The sequence below is a fragment of the Aythya ferina genome, assembly GCF_964211825.1.
Source record: "Aythya ferina genome assembly, chromosome: 22".
NCBI classification, from domain to species: domain Eukaryota; kingdom Metazoa; phylum Chordata; class Aves; order Anseriformes; family Anatidae; genus Aythya; species Aythya ferina.
This window is the reverse complement of record NC_140320.1, coordinates 3,852,396-3,869,771: the sequence shown is the minus strand read 5'-3', so window position 1 is coordinate 3,869,771 and position 17,376 is coordinate 3,852,396. Positions and strand designations below refer to the sequence as shown.

Here is a 17,376-nt window from a genome sequence, read left to right as displayed (position 1 = left end):
ACTGTTACACCTGGAACTGTCTTTAATGATGGAAGAAATAAGTGCATTTTTTTATGAATCATCCAAGACTAAGGAAGATGAATACCATAAAGGAAATGGGGTAAGGTTGGTACCATATCAACTTAAAGCACTCAGCTGATACACAAGAAAATAAAGTTTTCTGTTTTCTTTTTGAATTCCTTTCAATTATCCCACATCACTTCAGAAAAGTAAATAAAAGCAAAAAGGAGTTTGTTAAAGGAACCTTCTGTTCTGACTCCTGCAAAGCAGAACAAAAACAAAATTATGCTCCCTTCTCAATGTTAAGGCACAAGAATCGGTGGCTTTATTTTCAGTAACTTGTGGGTACATAATCCTACAGTAAATCAGTCTACTTACGTTACTTAAATGAACTTGGAGATCTGGTTTCTGGCTATTTTTAAAGCTCAGTGTGACTCATTTCTCATCCCTCTGATGCTCCTGATCATGAAGATGTTGCAGTTGGGCTGTCTATGTTTTCAGGGAAAGACCAGTAGAAGAACAGAAGCAGTCATCGCCAAGGACTCACTCCTGAAAGAACTGTCAGAACACCACCACCGTACTGAACAAGTCCTCTATCAGAAACATCGGGAAGAAATCAAACATTCTGTCCTCAGCTCCCATTTACCAGCACCCCATCAGACCTTACATTTTCTGGAAGAAATTCCAGACCAGTTGTCAATTTGTGGTGCTGGTTTTCAGATCCCAGACTCTGACTTCACTGAACAAGAAGTAAGTTCAATGCATTTTGATTATGCTACTCCTACTATTGTCACTTCACTGCTTTGAAGGATGAATGCAACCTTCACTGGAAGGTATAGGCATACACATTAGCTTTAGGCATTACATAGGGGGCTGTATTATCAGAGCAGCTACATGCACAACTTGAGTGTTTGGGTCTCCTTGTATTGCACTACATATTTTACTGCCTCAGTACATTTTTTTACTACATATTTTTATTGCTTAAGTATAGGTTAAGTCATCTAAATTTTAAATTATCATTACACAGGAAAAAATAGTGACATTACCAGCACAAAGCTTTTTTCTTTCCTTTTTCTTTCTAAGCCAGTTTCCTGCCTGAGTTTGTTTTTCCCTTGCTCACATGTATGAATGTAGTTTTTCTTTTTTTCTTCATGCTGCTTTAATGATCCTTGTTCCATCCTCCAGTATCTTAGGATTTTATAACACTGAATGCATCTACAATTACAACATGCTGGTTTTCCTCTAGTGCGCCCTGAGCTTTGCTAGGAGAGTATCACTAGTAGACAACAATTGAGGATTTGAAAGTAGAAAAGTTCCCTGTTATAATAACAATATTTCCTCAAAATACTTTGAGCTAACATCTCCTTTACACTTGTACACATTGTAGAAGGGGCCACTGCCATTTCTGCAGTCTCAGTGCCCACCGATGGTGCTCTTCTTTTAGCTTTTATGAGTCTACATAACCACAGACTTCATGCTATGGTCTGACAGGAAAACACTGGAGAGATAGCTTAAAAGATGGTCAGGTAACTTAGGCATAGAGCTTCTCTTGTGGGCAAGCTCCACCTTTGAGATGACCTTGTTTATACACATGGGTTTTAATATGGCAGAGTCATTCTCCAGTCAGACCATATAAATCTGTTCTGAGAGCAGATGTCTGCCTCACATTACGCTAACGACAAACTTCTTGATCCATTGTCTGATTTCATCTAACTTTGCAGGGGCATAAAGGGCTCAGGAAATAAAGCACCCGTAAATTTTATGAAAACAAACAGACAAGCAGAGGAGAAACAGAGAATTTACATACCCCTCTGAGCCAAAACTGCAGTGTGACTTCATGCCTTACTAGGTACCAAAACACTCATCCAGCAAAGACCTATATGGAAAAAGTTTCCCTTGGAGCCCCTATAAACTTGGAGGAACAAAGTCTACTTAGACCACTAACTTAGAACTTAGACTACTCCAAACTGACCCACATTTTCCACCACAAGTCCATAGGAGATCAGGCTTCACTAGTTCTGGTAACTATGATGCTATTTGTTGGTGTAGAAAATCCTTTTTTTTTTTTTTTTTCCTCTTTCACTTAACAGAAACCACATTGTCAGGAAGTCAAGCTTTCTCCAGACTCCCTAACTCAAATACTACAAGCTTCTGCAGTGAAGATAGTAAAGCTGGAAGCTCTGAGGCAAGCATGTCTGTACAGAGTCCTGGATCTCTACAACAACCTTCAGGTAGAGGCAGTTCCCCTCACCTGCAAAAGCCTCATGGTAATTCAGAAAACCTGTAAGCTTGCAGCTGCCCACCCTGACCTACAGTGCAGTTACAGGAACGTCCTAAACAGGACATCCCCACAGCCAAAGCCTTACCAGTTGTACCCCCTACAACCCCAATGCAAGAGCAAGTTCACTTCTGTACACAAAATTCATTTGCTCATAGCACTGTACTTCCCTTCTTCAGATTCTGACTTGGCCAGAAAGTGTGACAAGGATCCTAAACAGCTTTGACTACAAAACTAATGGTGAAAGAGTAGCTCGAGAGGTTGCTCAGAGTAAAGAGAAACAGCAAATGGCGAGAGCTCTGGCTTTCCTCCAGAAGCATCATCAGGAAGGGGATTTGCTTGTTGGTTTAAAGGAAGAGTCAGAAGCTGTGCTGAGAAACATGCAGGCAGAATTTAGACTGGAACTTCACACACAGACGGAAGAAAAGGTACATCAGCTGAAGCGTTTGTATTTTCATTTGCTAACAGAGGTATGTGGTGGGATGAGGCTTCAGTAAAATTTCTGGTTATTTTAGGTTCAGAAGTGTTTTATGTGGTTCACAACTATTCAAGTCATTATGCAAGAAAGGATTTTCCAGCTCTAGCAGGACATGCTTTGGGAATCTTTCTAAAGTCCCATTTTAATTTGATGTGTTCCATTATTCTTCAGGGTAGTTCTCTATTTTTTCCCTGGACTCCTATTTGCAAACCTGCAGTGAGAATTGGAATATTTCCACACTTTCACAACTCTGCCAGTAACAGAATCTATATGATTTTGTAATGCTTTCTTCACAGATACAAGCCAAAGAAATGCAAGTGATCCAAGGGACCGAAGGAGAAGAATTAGGGAATTTGGTGGCATATTTCATCCTATCTCAGAGACACCTGCGGCAAACAGTTGTAATGCTACAAGATTGCCACAGGCTCCAGAAAGCTACACTGAGGTCCCAAAGGGAGGGCACTGGCCTGGAACAGCTTGCTGTAGAAGTAATATTCTCCTGATACTTCGGTTTAGAATTTGGAACTCCTCCAGTGTGTTGTTACAAAGCTTTAAAGTTTATAAATGTCTCCTGAGGAATTGTTTCTGTTTATAGCAAATGGACAGCTTGCTCCAGATTTAAATAATAATAATAATAATAACAACATACTGTAATTTGCAACAGTTGTGTATATGAAGAAATTGAAAATATCATGGGTTTAGCTACTAAAGATCAGACACTTCATTTCTTAACAGAAATTTACTTAAGGCTCCTTTGATGATCTTAAACTTACTTTTGACAGTTTATTTATTTATTTATTTTTAAATAACAAAAATTCAGGGTGCATGGGACTGAAAAATACTGTTATCCATTTTCCACTGCCTTTGACATCATTTTCAAAAACTCTGACTCTTAAATCTGTCTGTTCTCAATGAAATGTACAAAAAGTAAGATAACCAAATAGCACGGTATGTGATCAGAATCACACTATATTTCACATCACCATTTTACCTTTCAGGAGTTATCAATCGATGATGACCTGTGGGGCATGTTGCATCTGCTGAAGAACAACACCGAGTATACGTTGTTAGTGCTTGAATATATACAAGCTGTAAGATTATTACAGCTGAGGGAAGCACAGTTTAAGGAAATAGGCAGAAGCCTAAAAGGCTACGTCCAGGAGAAGGTAAAACTGAAAATATGTTACCTGTTGATTTTATTCAGAAAATGCTAATTTGCATTGCTACTGTTACTCTGTAGAGGACTCTGTTCTGCAAGTATCACCCTTTCCAGAACAATACCAGGATCTTATCGTCTTTTTCCTTTTTTTTTTTTTTTTTTTTTTTTTTTCCCTTATGTATGATCTGTAGTTTTTGAATGAAGCTAACAACATAACCAATGAACTGAAAAACTTCAGAGAGCAGAAAATTAGAAGGCTGAAGGATCAACTGAAACTCTTCCTGGGAAATAAAAGAATGAAGAATATTTCAAGTAACTTCGATCCATTGCAGGTTAGAAAAGCTTAAATCCCAAAAGTTTTCCAATTGAACAGGCTGCATCACATGCACAATATATAAGATTAATGGTGTAATGATAAAGAGACTGTGAATGCAGCTAGTAGTGTGGATTATGTTCTGTACTATGATAATCACAACAGATGTATGAAGACATTGGTTGAATGTAGAGATTAGCAATACAAAACTTGAAGAAGCTTGAAAGGGACAGGAAAAACACAGCTTTTAAAAGTAGCTATCCTCCCAAGTGAAAGCATAAGGGAAGAAAGAGGTTAACAGTTTTCTTAAGAGAAGAAAATAGCTACCTTGAAAACAAAAGAAACATCAGGGAAAAAAAAGAAAAAAAAGAAAAAAGAAAAAAAGGTCTCTGGCAGACCTTCAAGAGAAGTATCTGGACCTCAGAGAATCTCACATATGGCAAGTACCAGATGAAAGAGCAAAGCTGCAGAATCACCTGCTGTGTGGAGAGCTGAGAAGGAGGATGAAGCACACGGGGTTTGATTCAACAGCACACCCTGAGCAGCATGATAGGAGGGTACATGTACTCCCTGACCACATCACTTCACATAACCACTCCACTCCACCCTGCAGTGCTTTTGTGTTTGTTCTGGGCATCATTTGGCTGCTGTTTTTGTTTGTTTGTTGCTTTTTTTCCTGATTTTTCAGTTATTTAGAGACTGAGGACTGGAACCCAGAAATGCCATATGTAGTCCAAAGTACTAATCACTGTACAGTCTGAGAAGTTTAACAGCAGAAGGCAAGCTAAGCAACTCGTGTCTGCTCTAAGCAAAGCATATACAGCCTGAAAAATTAGCTCCTTAAGGTGAAAGCCTGCTGGATGTCTCTGTATTTGCTTCTTAATATTTCTTTTCTTGCCACTAACAGCGTGAGAGAACATAAGTTTTTAATACACAAAGCCTAAATTTATGCCAGAGAAGTAGTTAAAAATAAAGAAAACTAATTATCATTATGAATTTTATAGGCACTTTTACATCTCCTTACCTTTCTTTGTAGAACTTGATGAATATATGCAGTGAAACAAAAGGGAAGGATTTTCATCCAGATCTGGAAAAGCTGAGAATGAGATCTGAAGAGGAAAGAAAGATGCAGCAAACCAACAGTCCTCCGTTGTCCATCACCAAGTCTTTCTGGATTCCAGGGACACATCATAAGGCAGATGATGAACTCTTTGAGTTCTTGACTGAGAGTAAGCTCAGTTTGTCATAAGAAACTCAAGTGACTTATCATTCCTTTTTGATGTTCGTATATTTCCTGGAGGGCATTAATGCTTTGGAAATGGGAAGAACAGGGAAGAGGTGGGGTGGAACTCAGACAATAGTTAACAGTATAAGATGAAGAAGGCTTTATGTGTTTCTAAAAAGAAAACATCCTTCTCCCAACTAACCATCCTAGAAACTGAGCCAGCGTGAAGAGTTTACATTAAAAAGGCATTTTACAGCTAGGACTATATTAGCGTCCTCTCAATTAATGGATATTATTGAAATTTAAGTATAAATCTGGATACTTACCTGGATGATTGCTTTTTCTGGCAAGAATATAATTCTTACCTAGATAATCTTTATACATCTTCAGAGCTGAATTTCTTTTATCCTTAGCGTTAAGCACGTGTCCGGGGATTCTCTTGAAACATCAGCAGCTCTTTGATAAGCAGCAGAATTTCCTCCTTTTTGGACCGAAAAAAAAAAAAAAAAAAGTTATTGGGAGCAGGTAAACTATCACTTGTGATCAATTACATAGTCTTTAGGTTTTCCAGCACCTTCTCTATGAAGCAAACAGCTATTTATTTACCCCCTATCTCGATGAAGCGGTATGTAACACAATCCTGGAATTCAACTAAACACAAATAAATAAACCAAAAGAAATCAAGGCTAGCTTATGGAACAAGAGGAATGGCTAGGAACATCTGGAATTATTTGCAATTATTAACTAGTGTATACTACTCTCACAGACATCAAGGTGCTGAAGCAGGCAGAACACCTGATGGCATCCAGAATTATTCTTCTGAATCCACAGTTCACGACACCTCCTCTGTATGGTAAAAAGTTTAAATCATTTTGCAATCAATGTTGCATTAATTAGTTAAAAAATAAATCCTACCAATTAGGTGAGATATGCAATAGAAAGTCATTATTTATAGACTCAAAGGCAGATCATCTGTTTTTTCATCAAGAATAACACACTGGAAACAAACACAACACTGTTAGGAAAAATTGCCAGGAGTATTCTGTAAGAAGACCAACCAAAATCTGTGGGAATAAGAAGCACTTAGGTTTTGGTCTTGTTTTGATGTTGTTTTTTTTTTTTTTTGGTTTTGTTTTTTTGGTGTGGGAGGGCAGGATTTTGAATTTTTGCTTGTTTTGATATTGAGAGTACCATCTTCCCGTGTAAACAAACACTTCCATATATTATTTGAGGTACATGAAAAAAAAAAAAAAAGAGAGAGAACCAGCCAACTGAACACTGTAAAGTGTTTTTGAAAGAGATTTTCTCTGAAATGTTGACATGTCTTTGCCCAGACTTCAATATTGTGCTCCAAACAGCAAAACTATTTACCCATCCCACCTTGCTTATATAATTCCTTTTTGGAATGATGGTTTAGAGATAGATTGTTTAAGAAAGCAGCATTTCTGTATTTCTTTACACAGGTGGTAATAAAACTAAGTATCTAGAAACCTCTTTTCTTATTGGTCTTCTGAAAGATGTCAATGATGAGCTCCAAAGTCATGCAGCAGCAACTGGATTAGTACAAAGCCAAAAGCTGGACAAAAGTAAACCTCATCTCTGCTCGTTCTTACAAGAAATGTCAGAAGGTGAATGTAATGTAATGATTTGGGTTTCATCATTCATTTCGTTGTTTTTATTGTGATAAGATTTTACTGGACAGGCAACTTAGATTTACTGTCCTCTGAAGAAAGTGCTGTAGCAGTGGAAGACAGACCCAGAATCACTCAGACGTTGCTGCTGATGAAATCAGAGGCACACAAGTCATCTCGCTATTTTAGACCTTATCTGAAATTTCAGAAGGAAGAGCGAAGTTTTGGGGGTTGCATGAGAATAAAGCATGGATTGACTCTTGAAAAATCTTCTAATGCATCAGAAGGGCTTAATTTTATAATGAATAATGACAAAGTGTTATAAGGTGAGAAATGCAGCGTATTACATGCTTGTGTTGCAATGTTCTCTCTTGGACAAACAAAATGAAAAAACAACAACAACAACAACAACAACTATTTAGTTTAACAAAATGTTATTGTTCTTTGTAGAAACAGCAAATTCTTATCAGGGTGTACAAGATACCTTGATGGATCAAGAAGGAGAACTAATAGTAGTTGATTCTGCAACTCTTTCTACAAGGGAGTTTGTCATATATCAGTACGGCATTTCCATCTTGCAATTTCTCAGACTTCACATTGATGTAAGTTTTTAAGATACTGGTGTTCAGTGATCAGTGCTTTCAAAAGAATACAGGTATCCAAAAAACCTTTCACCAACTATCAAGTAAGATCAAGCAGAGAATAACTAGTGTGAGAGCATCAGGAAGTGCAATCCATTTGTTTTCTCCACAACGGTATAGGACGGTTTTGAAGTCAAGTCTCTGTCCCGCAAGATCCATGGTCCATTCTTTTATTTGTCGTGCCATCTTTCTTGAGCACATCACTTAATTCTTGCATTACCTAATTGCTGCATATGCATAATACTAGTACTGCCTAATATTAGGATAAAGCTTTTCATTTTTAGTAATTTGGAGCAAGGAGTCTCATTTTCCTTTTACTGTTCTTTGCACATTATGGCTGCAGTCAAGGTAGACTCTGCAGGGTCTTTCATAAAAATATCAAATAAATAATAATAAAAATAATGGTGACTACAGTCAGAGCTCCAGGGCAAGAGTACACTTTCATTTATTTAATTAGAGAACTGGCAAGATGAACTGCTGTGATATGCAAGGGTTTTTTTAACAGTCTCCATTTCCTTGTGGTATTTGTTGGCTCTGTGTACTGACTGCAAATCAAAGCTGACATTTAAATGAATTTATAACCCATTAATCCCTCTTACTTTGCAGATCTAATGTGCATACATACTTTTTACAGAAGCAATTTGCCTTCCCTTTGCAGGCTCCAGAAATTAACCTGTGTGTTGCCTCCAGCATACCTCTCTGTAACACCACAGGCAACGCCTTCAGAAACTGCTACTTTTATCAGGTGTGTCAACTTCACGTCTAACCAGTCTGTGTAATATTTTCATACCCATTAAATTAGAGAACTAGGGAGGAAATTGCAGAAATGGTTCATATTTTTAAGTCAGGGTATGCTTGATGCTTTCTAGGAAAATATCTGAAGCATACCATTGACATTACATTGATATCTCTGAATGTAAACTTAATAGAGCACTCCAGGATACAGAGATTTAATAAATGTTTTGTATGAGGGTCATACTTAAAGCATACTTTATTAAACAACCTGTGGTTACCTAGTCTCTCATATTCAAGTTACACCAAATTATGTACAGGTCACCTTCATAGAAATCAACAGCTGATCAGCATTTTACATGCTATAATTAAATAATACTAAATAGTCAGATTCTATATTTCTAAAATTCCAAGACATTGAGGGAGTTTTCTAAAGCACACAATACAAAAATAAAACTCTAGAAACACCTCATGTGAGAATATGCTAGATTTCACACAAAGGAAAACAGAAAGCCTTATGACAATGCTGCTTTCTTTAGTATATGGATATTCACCAACCAACATTCTCTAGTTTGAGTCTTTTAACTTCTGTAAAATTGAGACCAACCCTTGGAGGAGTTGCATCAGCTGAGCTGACTGCTGCTGTGCTCTTATCTCAACTCTGGATATTTGTTTTTTCTCAGAATTCAGAGAACAAGCTGTTCATTCTAAGGGATTGCCTGGGTTCTGCTGGAAGCTTCCTCCTGCTCCTCGTGCACTGTTTAGCTCATATCACTGCCGCTGACTTCAACCAAGACACCAACCCAATCTTTCTGAGGCTTTTTTATCAGGTACATCAATATGTTCCAAATGTAATTACATCACAGCAGTGTCAGGACAAAAAGCACCATTTTTAAAAGAAGTTTTTTTTAACAGTTTTGTACAACTTCTAAAAACAAAAATCAAAGGCAAAAAAATAGATGGTTAAAGGCTGTTATCTGAACTGCCATCGCTGTTGCACAAAGGTTGTTCACAGAATGGTTCACATTCAACATCTAAATAATGCAGCTTCACCTCAGCTGTAAGACAGCAAGACAACAACAACAAAAATCTACCATAAACTGTATTCTCTTTTTCTAGGCACTAAAGACTTGCCTTGGCGAAATGTTCTCTCTTAGACTCCAGCTGTCAACAGTTCTCCAGGGTGAAAAATCCTCTGGGATATCTCAGATGTTACTAAAGGAAGAACCATTCTCCAAGGAAGAAATAACTCTGATCTCACAACTTTTTGAGGTAAAAGCAAAAAGCTTCACAGGGATGGAAGCCTTTGAGAAGGTAATAAAAAAGGTCATGAGTCCTGGTCTGGTTGAAAACTCACCATCCTTACTCTGATTTCATTGCAAAATTGCAATTCAAACCTGCTTATAGGTGTCCGGACAAGTGTGTGACTGTTTGAATCTAAAAGCCACACAAATAATATCAGAGGCTGTTATTTTTATCTGAAAAAAACTTACTGAAAGAGATTTTGGGCCTCATGCCAATCACTAGGACAGTATAAATCATAGCACCATGAAAAAATTTATTTAAAGAGTCTATAAATGTTTTTTAAAATTAACACTGATTTGCTCTCTCCACTTCTGTGCTTATTGTATGACACATTTGAGGAACCACTAAATGGCAAGTTGTTTGTGAAGAGGAAAGAACATTTCCTTCATGCCTTAAGCAGCTATGAAAAGGGCAGTTTGGGATGGAGGACACGGTAAGAATGATTTGAGAGGATGTATTATGAACTCTTGTATTTAGATATCAACAATCAAACAATCTGGGAGGTTGTAAATGAAGCAAATCATGACACCTCTTCATTATGACCTCACTCTACACTACAAAACCAATTTCCACAACCTGCTACGTCTACTGACACTGTATAAAGGACAGGCTGAATGTGTTGCCTGATTGTTACAAAGACTGATTGCTTCTCTCTAAGCTATCATCTTTTGAATAACAGAAGTTAAATTTCTGTGAAATTGATCTTTCTGGCTTGGTCTTGTGAAAAGTCTACAGATAGCACCATCAGTGTCACTTTGTCTGATTTTAAGCATTCCATTTCTTTAGCTCAGCAGAGGAGAGCTGCACTTACTTGACCTCTTCAGAACTTGAGGATAAAGTGGACACATTAACTGAAGAGCTGGTGGATATCATAGAAGGTGAACGCCACTTTTTGAACAGTAAAGGCAGTGAAGACTTGCTTTTTGACCACCTTGAATTAACAAGTTTGGAAAAAGACCATTTGGTACGACAAATACAGGCATTAGAAGAGAAGATAGCCCTAGGTAAAAAGTTTTAATGATATTCAGAAGACTTCATGAATTGGTTCTAAATTGGTCCTCTGCTTTTGTCTTCAGGCTTTACACCAAAATAAATCTTGTGTTTTCATTTTATGAGACTATGTTTTCCCTCTTCATACCAAAGGCTCATTAAATTGAGAGAGAAAGCAATACAGTAATTTAAGTGACAAGATTTTAGCCTACATTACTACATCCAAGTAGTGAAATGACAAACACTGTTGTAAAAGCTCACCAAACCCCCAGCTTTCAGGAACAGAAGCAAAATTTAGAAACAGTATTTAAGTCTCATTAAGTATATATATTTTAAACTCAAGTATCATTTTGCTACATGTTTTGAAGCTTCTATAGACATCAGCTGACACTGATGCTTCAGACTTTAAGACAAGGAAAGCTATAGATGTAATCAGCCCAAGTAACTGTACCCATATAATTGCACAACAGGAACAGAAAATAAAACATCCACCACCAAAAGAAACTTGCCCAGTCTGGACAACCTTCACTCTTCCTGATATCACCATGCATCAACTGCTCTGTAGTACCAACCATAAAGGAATGCAAGCCCTACGCTGTCAAAGACTAGCTCCACTCTTAATCTTAGAGACACAGACTTTCCTCCTCCCAAATTCAAGAGCAAAGCCCTGAAAGGCACAGGGAACTTGACATCCAATAGTAAATGAAGCACCTGCCCACCAGAGCCTCTAGTTTAGGTAACAAGTCACCTGAGTTCTTTCTCACCCCATCAGTACAACAATTCATGAAAGCACAGAGCAAGAACCTTAAGTTATTTCATGACCCAATCAATAACTTCATACTAATGCGGTTACCTCATTAAACATCAAATATTCAACACTAAGAAGTGGCTAGACTATTAGAACTTTAAAAATTGCACACTCATTCTATTCTGTCAGAATTGAGAAGTCAAATATACATGCTTTCACCCTATATAAAGATGCTTACTTGGACCTCGCTAGGTAAAACACTCTACTGATAACAATAAATGGATCAAATTGTTCAAGTGTAAGCTCTATTATCAGAGCTGTAAGAATTAGTTGGAAACACTGCTTCTGACTCACAGTAATGAAGAAGCCTCCCACCTTATATCATCTCATTTATTTAGTTTATGCAACATCACACAGATTACAGCATTCATACAAAGAGCAGACCTCAAAAAGAAGTATTTTAAGAAAGAAATTCTCTATACTTACAGGCAGTGTAGGACTGATTTTTTGTATGAGTGATTTACTGAATCCTATTGGCAAAGTTTATTGTAAGAAGTCTTGTGCAAAAGTACATGTGACTCAGTAGTGTGGGTTTGTTCTTAAGAAATACAGACTAAGTCATGGTGAAGCATGACTGAGAGCACCTCATTGTGGAACAGCATTACAAGAATTGGCCTCCTAATTATCCCCCATCCATATGTACATTATAATAAAAAGGTAACTAAGATACAGTTTGAGCACCTGTGACTTTAAAACTTAATACAAGTATTATCTTTTACACTATGAGATTTCTTGAAATTTACACGCTATCTAATACTTTTGTTTGGCTTCACTTACACAGGCAGCCCTCCAGCTCTTGAAGTGGCTCTAGCTTTCTGCTTTCACAGTGTCTCTTTCAGGACTGCTTTTTAGTTGTTTCCATCATTGTTTATTAGGTATCAAGAGGTAGAGTAGAGCAAGTAGAAATAGCTGAAGTAGCCATGTATTTACACAAGCTACTGATTTTTGACACACAAGTTTGAGCATTTCCAACAGATCAGCCAGCAAGACAAGCTATTGACATCGCTTCTGTTACCCTCACATCCCTGTTTAATAAGCAGATGGGTGGAATAGGTGACACGTTGAGTCAGTAGGAAGAGATACTGCAAATCAATACAAAAGCAGGTGTTTAATGTAATTAGTACCACCACTAAGTAAAAAAAAAGTGTTTAAAGCAGTATCCTAGAACACAGTTTAGGACTCCAGTATCTTTCCTAATGGGAGTGTAGACTCCATGTGTCCAGTGTTGTGGACTAGGTGGAAAACAGCTCAAGTGATTCAAGTTGTCCCACAGCTACAGGAAAAGCTTCCCAGGGGAGACAGTACTGCAGACTGGCAAGCTTATGCTAATTTACAGCTGTGGAAAGCTACAATGCCACGTACTCATCCTTCTCCTGTCCACGAGGCTGTGTTCTTCTGACAGGTAAGCTACAGGCTAAGAAGCAGAAGCCCAGCTGGAGCCACAAGGCAGTCTTTCACAGCTGCATATAGCAAAGCTTCACTCAACCACTTGTGATGTGTAGATGTGCAACTACAGAGTATGCTTCTGCTCTTGCTACTTTTGCCAGGAGGACGCAGATTACCTTTCAAGGCAAGTCACTTTTTTAAAAAAATCTTCCTTGACTTGCTTGTGACTTCACTGAAAAGCTTTAGCTGCCTTCAGGACACTGATAGCAGATCAGACAGCTTTTAAAAGAACATGATTAGATTTATTGATATATGCATTTCCTTTTTAACTTACAAGTAGAGTCACATTAATTTTCAGTCTTATGTTAACATTAATAAAACATTAAAAAGTTACATAATAAAACTCCGAAGTTCCAGATATACAGAGTAAGAGATAGGGAACAGACAGTAAGTGCTTTCTGTTTTTATGAAGCTTTGTAGTGCCAGCCTTCATCCCATACCATAGCTCAGTGCTTCAACAGCCTCTAACATGTGCAGCCACAGATCTACCGCTTGGTATTGATCCAGTGGTATCTATCAACACGTGGTCCTATGAAAGCAGCTGTTGGCCTGTAGGCTTTGTAACCCCTGTGCTGGGCATAGTATGAGCCATCAGTCATGTATGTCTTCCTGTGAAGATACTGCGACCAGGGCTGCATGGGTGGCTTGCAGTAGTCACTAAACTAAACAACAAGAAATGAGATGAAGTTAAAATGTTTTTGGATAAGAGAGGGGAGACTAGTCTGGCCATCAGCTGTTAGTTTACCATACTCCTCCACAACAGAACCTGCAGGGCAGGTGATAGCTCTGACCAAAAGCTACATACCATGACCATATTTACCTGGTAGATACTGTTAGGGTTACTGACAGTAGGGATAGCTTTTGGTTCCTTGATGAAGCTCTCCTCATCAGAAGAAGTGCCAGACTGATAGTCTAGAGCTGCTCTGTCAACAGCATAGCTGATCTGCTGAGGGAGTTCTGGGTTTTCCTCTCCCTCAAAGTGGGCAATTGTGAATGGCCGGTTCTTCTCACCATACCTGGAAGAAACTGTATTTGTATCACGCAGCTCTGCATGAGCAGTACAGACATTTGCTACTACTCACCTGACACTAATACAGAAGTATACCTTCAGACAGTTTCTATTGGTAAGTTTGGCAAGGATCAAGTCAGTACAGAACACGCGGCGTGATGCTAGTCACAGGTTCTCAACTCACCTGCAACATACCTCAAATGGATCAACCCATAGCGTCATCTCTTTTGGCAAACCAAGATTACTGAAGTCCACATCACTCTCCACACAAGCTTGCTCCAGCAGCGGATCTCTTGTCTGATGTTTGTTTATCCTTATACACCTAGTTAAGAATACAAGGGCAGGTAGAACATTGAATTCCAGATGCAGCTTTGCAAGTTCTGCTCATACAGAAATACAATCAGGTTCCCTACAGTTTATTTAACACAACTTGTTGATGGAAGTTGTCACAACTTGAAGAAGCAAGTTAACATAACTTGCTGACTTGTATGCCTAAACAAGGCCTCTGTTACTTGTTCATTTTAAAACATCATGCAGCAACTCACTCTAATGGTCATTTTTGGAGACTTGTTACAATTCAGAGTCATTAAGGCCACTTAAGTTCTGTGCTCAAGAAGTCATAGGGGTAGTCAAGACACAGTGCACATTGCCTTTGGTTTTCTACCCTGGCTCTCTAGATAACTCCAGACACATCCCAGGGAACTACTTTCAGAATTCTTTTTTTTTTTTTTTTTTTACCAGTTAACAGCTAGCTTTCATTTAGTTACATTTGCTGTATCTTCAATGTCATGCAAAGACTCCAGTCTGCCTCCTCTTCTGCTGAGAATCCTCTTACCTGAAGGCTTGTCCTCTGGATGGATTGTCCAAGTACCAGTGATTCTTGTACTTCTCAAACAGTATTGTTGTCAACTTAGCTGCAAATTTCTCAATTTTATGCTTACTCAGCTTGTCTTCCCTTTTCACCAGCCTTGTGATGAAGAAGACCGTGGCAGCAATTTCATCTTTCATTTTAAATGAAGTGTACAAAGTGCTTTGGCTGTTGGAGAGCCATCAGTAGAAATGAGACACTACACTAAATAAGTTTGGTAGCACTAAGGCAGTATCAAATTCCAAGGATAGATATTACAAAACCTACATAAGCCACATGAGATAAAGCCTAGATAAGCCCAGATGCTAAACAACCAGTCACCTCAGTTCAGGACACTGACACCAGCTTAACAGTGCCAGAAGACTCCCATACTACTACACTTGTTAAAGTATTAATGAGTGTAGAAAATATTATTCCTTATTACACATCACACACACATTCCAATAATGAAGCAGCAGTACTTACTTACAATTACATAGTTCTTTTACTTACAATGAAAATGAAAAACGTTACCTTCTCAGACCAAAGCTGTTGAAAATCTAAGATATACCTTATATACAACTCCAAATAGTCACCAAGGAAACAGATTTAATACTACAAGAACCTATGTAGTTGTTAGCTTGTTTTTTTCCTAACAGAAACCCCACAAACACCCAATTTCTCTCCCCCTCTTCTAAACAATACACCTTGCTTAGGGGTTTATATAGAAGAGGAAAAATCAAGGGGCTCTGTGAAATTTAACGATATTCAGGTGTGCACCATTACACTTATCAACATGCTGGTTTCAAAGGTATTGCCAAGCTATTTGGTGTTATCCCAATATCAGCATCATCTTTTAAGGTGTATTTAAATCAGCACTGTGTGCTGTTGTGTCCATGAGCCCATCAGATAAACATCAGTTTAATATTTAAGTTAAATATTCACTATGAGAAAAATAGTACCAGGCTTATTAATAAATTTTTAAAATTGGACTTGACTGCTGCTAGCTGACTTTGCACAGCTATTACTTTCCCTATGAAGCCCTCACATTTGGTACTCTTCATTTTGAAAATTGTATGACTCCGTATTTATCATACATTAATCTTCCTAGTGATCTGTATAAACGTTCATGTTATTAGTAAAATTTCATTTAATTTTTGAGGCGTTCTATAGAGAGTGGAAATGGCTCTGTTAAAGGGTTTTTACAAAGGCAGTTTCTCAAATATGAATGCTTCACTGTTTAAGACTTCAGGCAATAATTAGGGGGGAACATTCAGAGAAAAGCTGATGTGTTCTTTTTTTCCTTTTGCTGTCTCAGGAAGTTGTGCCACCAGTGTCAGATATCAGGAACTGTCAAGACAAAATTACAAATTAAGGTAAAAAGAGCTGAGTATTTAAACCGGCTCTTGATTTGATTGTAGATGTTGCAGCCAAGCAATTCAAGTGCTTACATTTTGGTTTTGTGAATAGATTGTGATACAATACACTGGAGAAGCAAAATGAAGCATGAGGACACAACATCACAGAAGTACACATCTTTGCAGAAGTGTACCACGATCCACGCATTTCTGGCTATTTCTGGACTCCCCTTCTCCTCCGCCCACACAGTTACTTCCTTTCTCTTTACAGTTTTGTTCAGTATCACAAAACAGACTTACCAAGCCATTTAGGAGAAATTCTGGCTTTAGAGAATGTGTAATAAAAGGGAAAAAAACAGTGTCTTCCCCTTCCTTTTTTGACATATCAAAATACTTCCTCAAGCAACAGGAACCCTCCAGTAACCACTCAAATGAGAGGAAAATCAAAGGCTGAGATAATGAATCTTCAGGAAAAGCATACAACGGTGCCAGGAGTTGAGATTTAATGTCATACACCAGTGTTTTGACCACAAGATAGTCCCTCGTGTGCTCTGCACTGCATTCAGTTTCTTGTTACAACAAATAAGGACTTTGTTCCATATGCAAGCCATGAGTTATTCCTTCCCTTACATACGCAGCAGAAGAAGGCAATGGTAACCTGTTTTATGCTTCTGGAGAAAGTTGGGGGACAACAGGAAATCTCTGTTGGGCATTGTTGTAAAGAATTCCCATACAAGGTCTTCTCAGGAGTTGTTCGCCCCTTTCCGTGCAGCCTATGAAGATTTTGACATGCCACGGACTGTCTGCTGCCTGCACACCAAAATTAGCTCCGGGTAACAGGTGAGAATGCTGGAGCAAGCAAACTGGATTTTTATGCCTGAGGCTGGAATGTTATTTTACAGAGTAAACTTGCTTTAAAAATGTCAGACAATTGATGTGTCTCTCTTTCTGATTCTCATGTAAACCCTGAGGATGCAGCTGGGAACAGCTACCACAGACCTGGATTCTTCAGCTCTGCTGACAAAGTGGTGTCCAGGAAAATATTAAATAAGAGCAAGATCTAACTCCTAAAAATGATGGATAATGCACATAATTATAGTTCTTCTAAATAACAGTTTAGTCCACTCAAGGCTTCATGCACATTCACAGACCTACA

General features: G+C 38.2%; 1 protein-coding gene and 1 long non-coding RNA gene across 4 annotated transcripts; one reads left to right on the top strand and one right to left on the bottom strand.

Annotated features, from left to right (window-relative positions):
- Positions 1 to 7,567: 7,567 nt before the first annotated feature.
- On the top strand, positions 7,568 to 9,325 carry LOC311422576. Its single transcript, XR_014685415.1, has 3 exons — positions 7,568 to 7,686; positions 8,384 to 8,470; positions 9,141 to 9,325. It is a non-coding gene; the product is annotated as an uncharacterized lncRNA (long non-coding RNA).
- A 3,901-nt stretch (positions 9,326 to 13,226) lies between these two features.
- Positions 13,227 to 15,560, bottom strand: BTG4 (BTG anti-proliferation factor 4). Of its 3 annotated transcripts, none has more exons than XM_084495533.1 (5): positions 15,397 to 15,560; positions 14,851 to 15,051; positions 14,200 to 14,337; positions 13,827 to 14,022; positions 13,227 to 13,668 (listed from the first exon to the last, which is right to left on the bottom strand). In XM_084495533.1, the coding sequence occupies exons 2-5, from the start codon at positions 15,021 to 15,023 to the stop codon at positions 13,492 to 13,494; spliced, it is 684 nt and encodes a 227-aa protein (XP_084351659.1). In that variant the 5' UTR covers positions 15,024 to 15,051; positions 15,397 to 15,560; the 3' UTR covers positions 13,227 to 13,491. The 3 variants fall into 3 exon arrangements, with proteins under 3 accessions (XP_084351659.1, XP_084351660.1, XP_084351661.1); XM_084495534.1 differs by having other exon boundaries at positions 15,376 to 15,546; XM_084495535.1 differs by having other exon boundaries at positions 15,434 to 15,546.
- Between the last annotated feature and the right edge of the window lie 1,816 nt (positions 15,561 to 17,376).

What these genes read in the sequence shown, in the direction of transcription:
- BTG4 (XM_084495533.1), bottom strand. Translation starts at nt 15,023, where the DNA reads ATGAAAGATGAAATTGCTGCCACGGTCTTCTTCATCACAAGGCTGGTG. An exon ending in TCCAGAGGACAAGCCTTCAG is followed by an intron (nt 14,338 to 14,850) that starts GTAAGAGGATTC and finishes ATTCTTAACTAG; the next exon opens with GTGTATAAGGATAAACAAAC. An exon ending in ACCCTAACAGTATCTACCAG is followed by an intron (nt 13,669 to 13,826) that starts GTAAATATGGTC and finishes CTTGTTGTTTAG; the next exon opens with TTTAGTGACTACTGCAAGCC.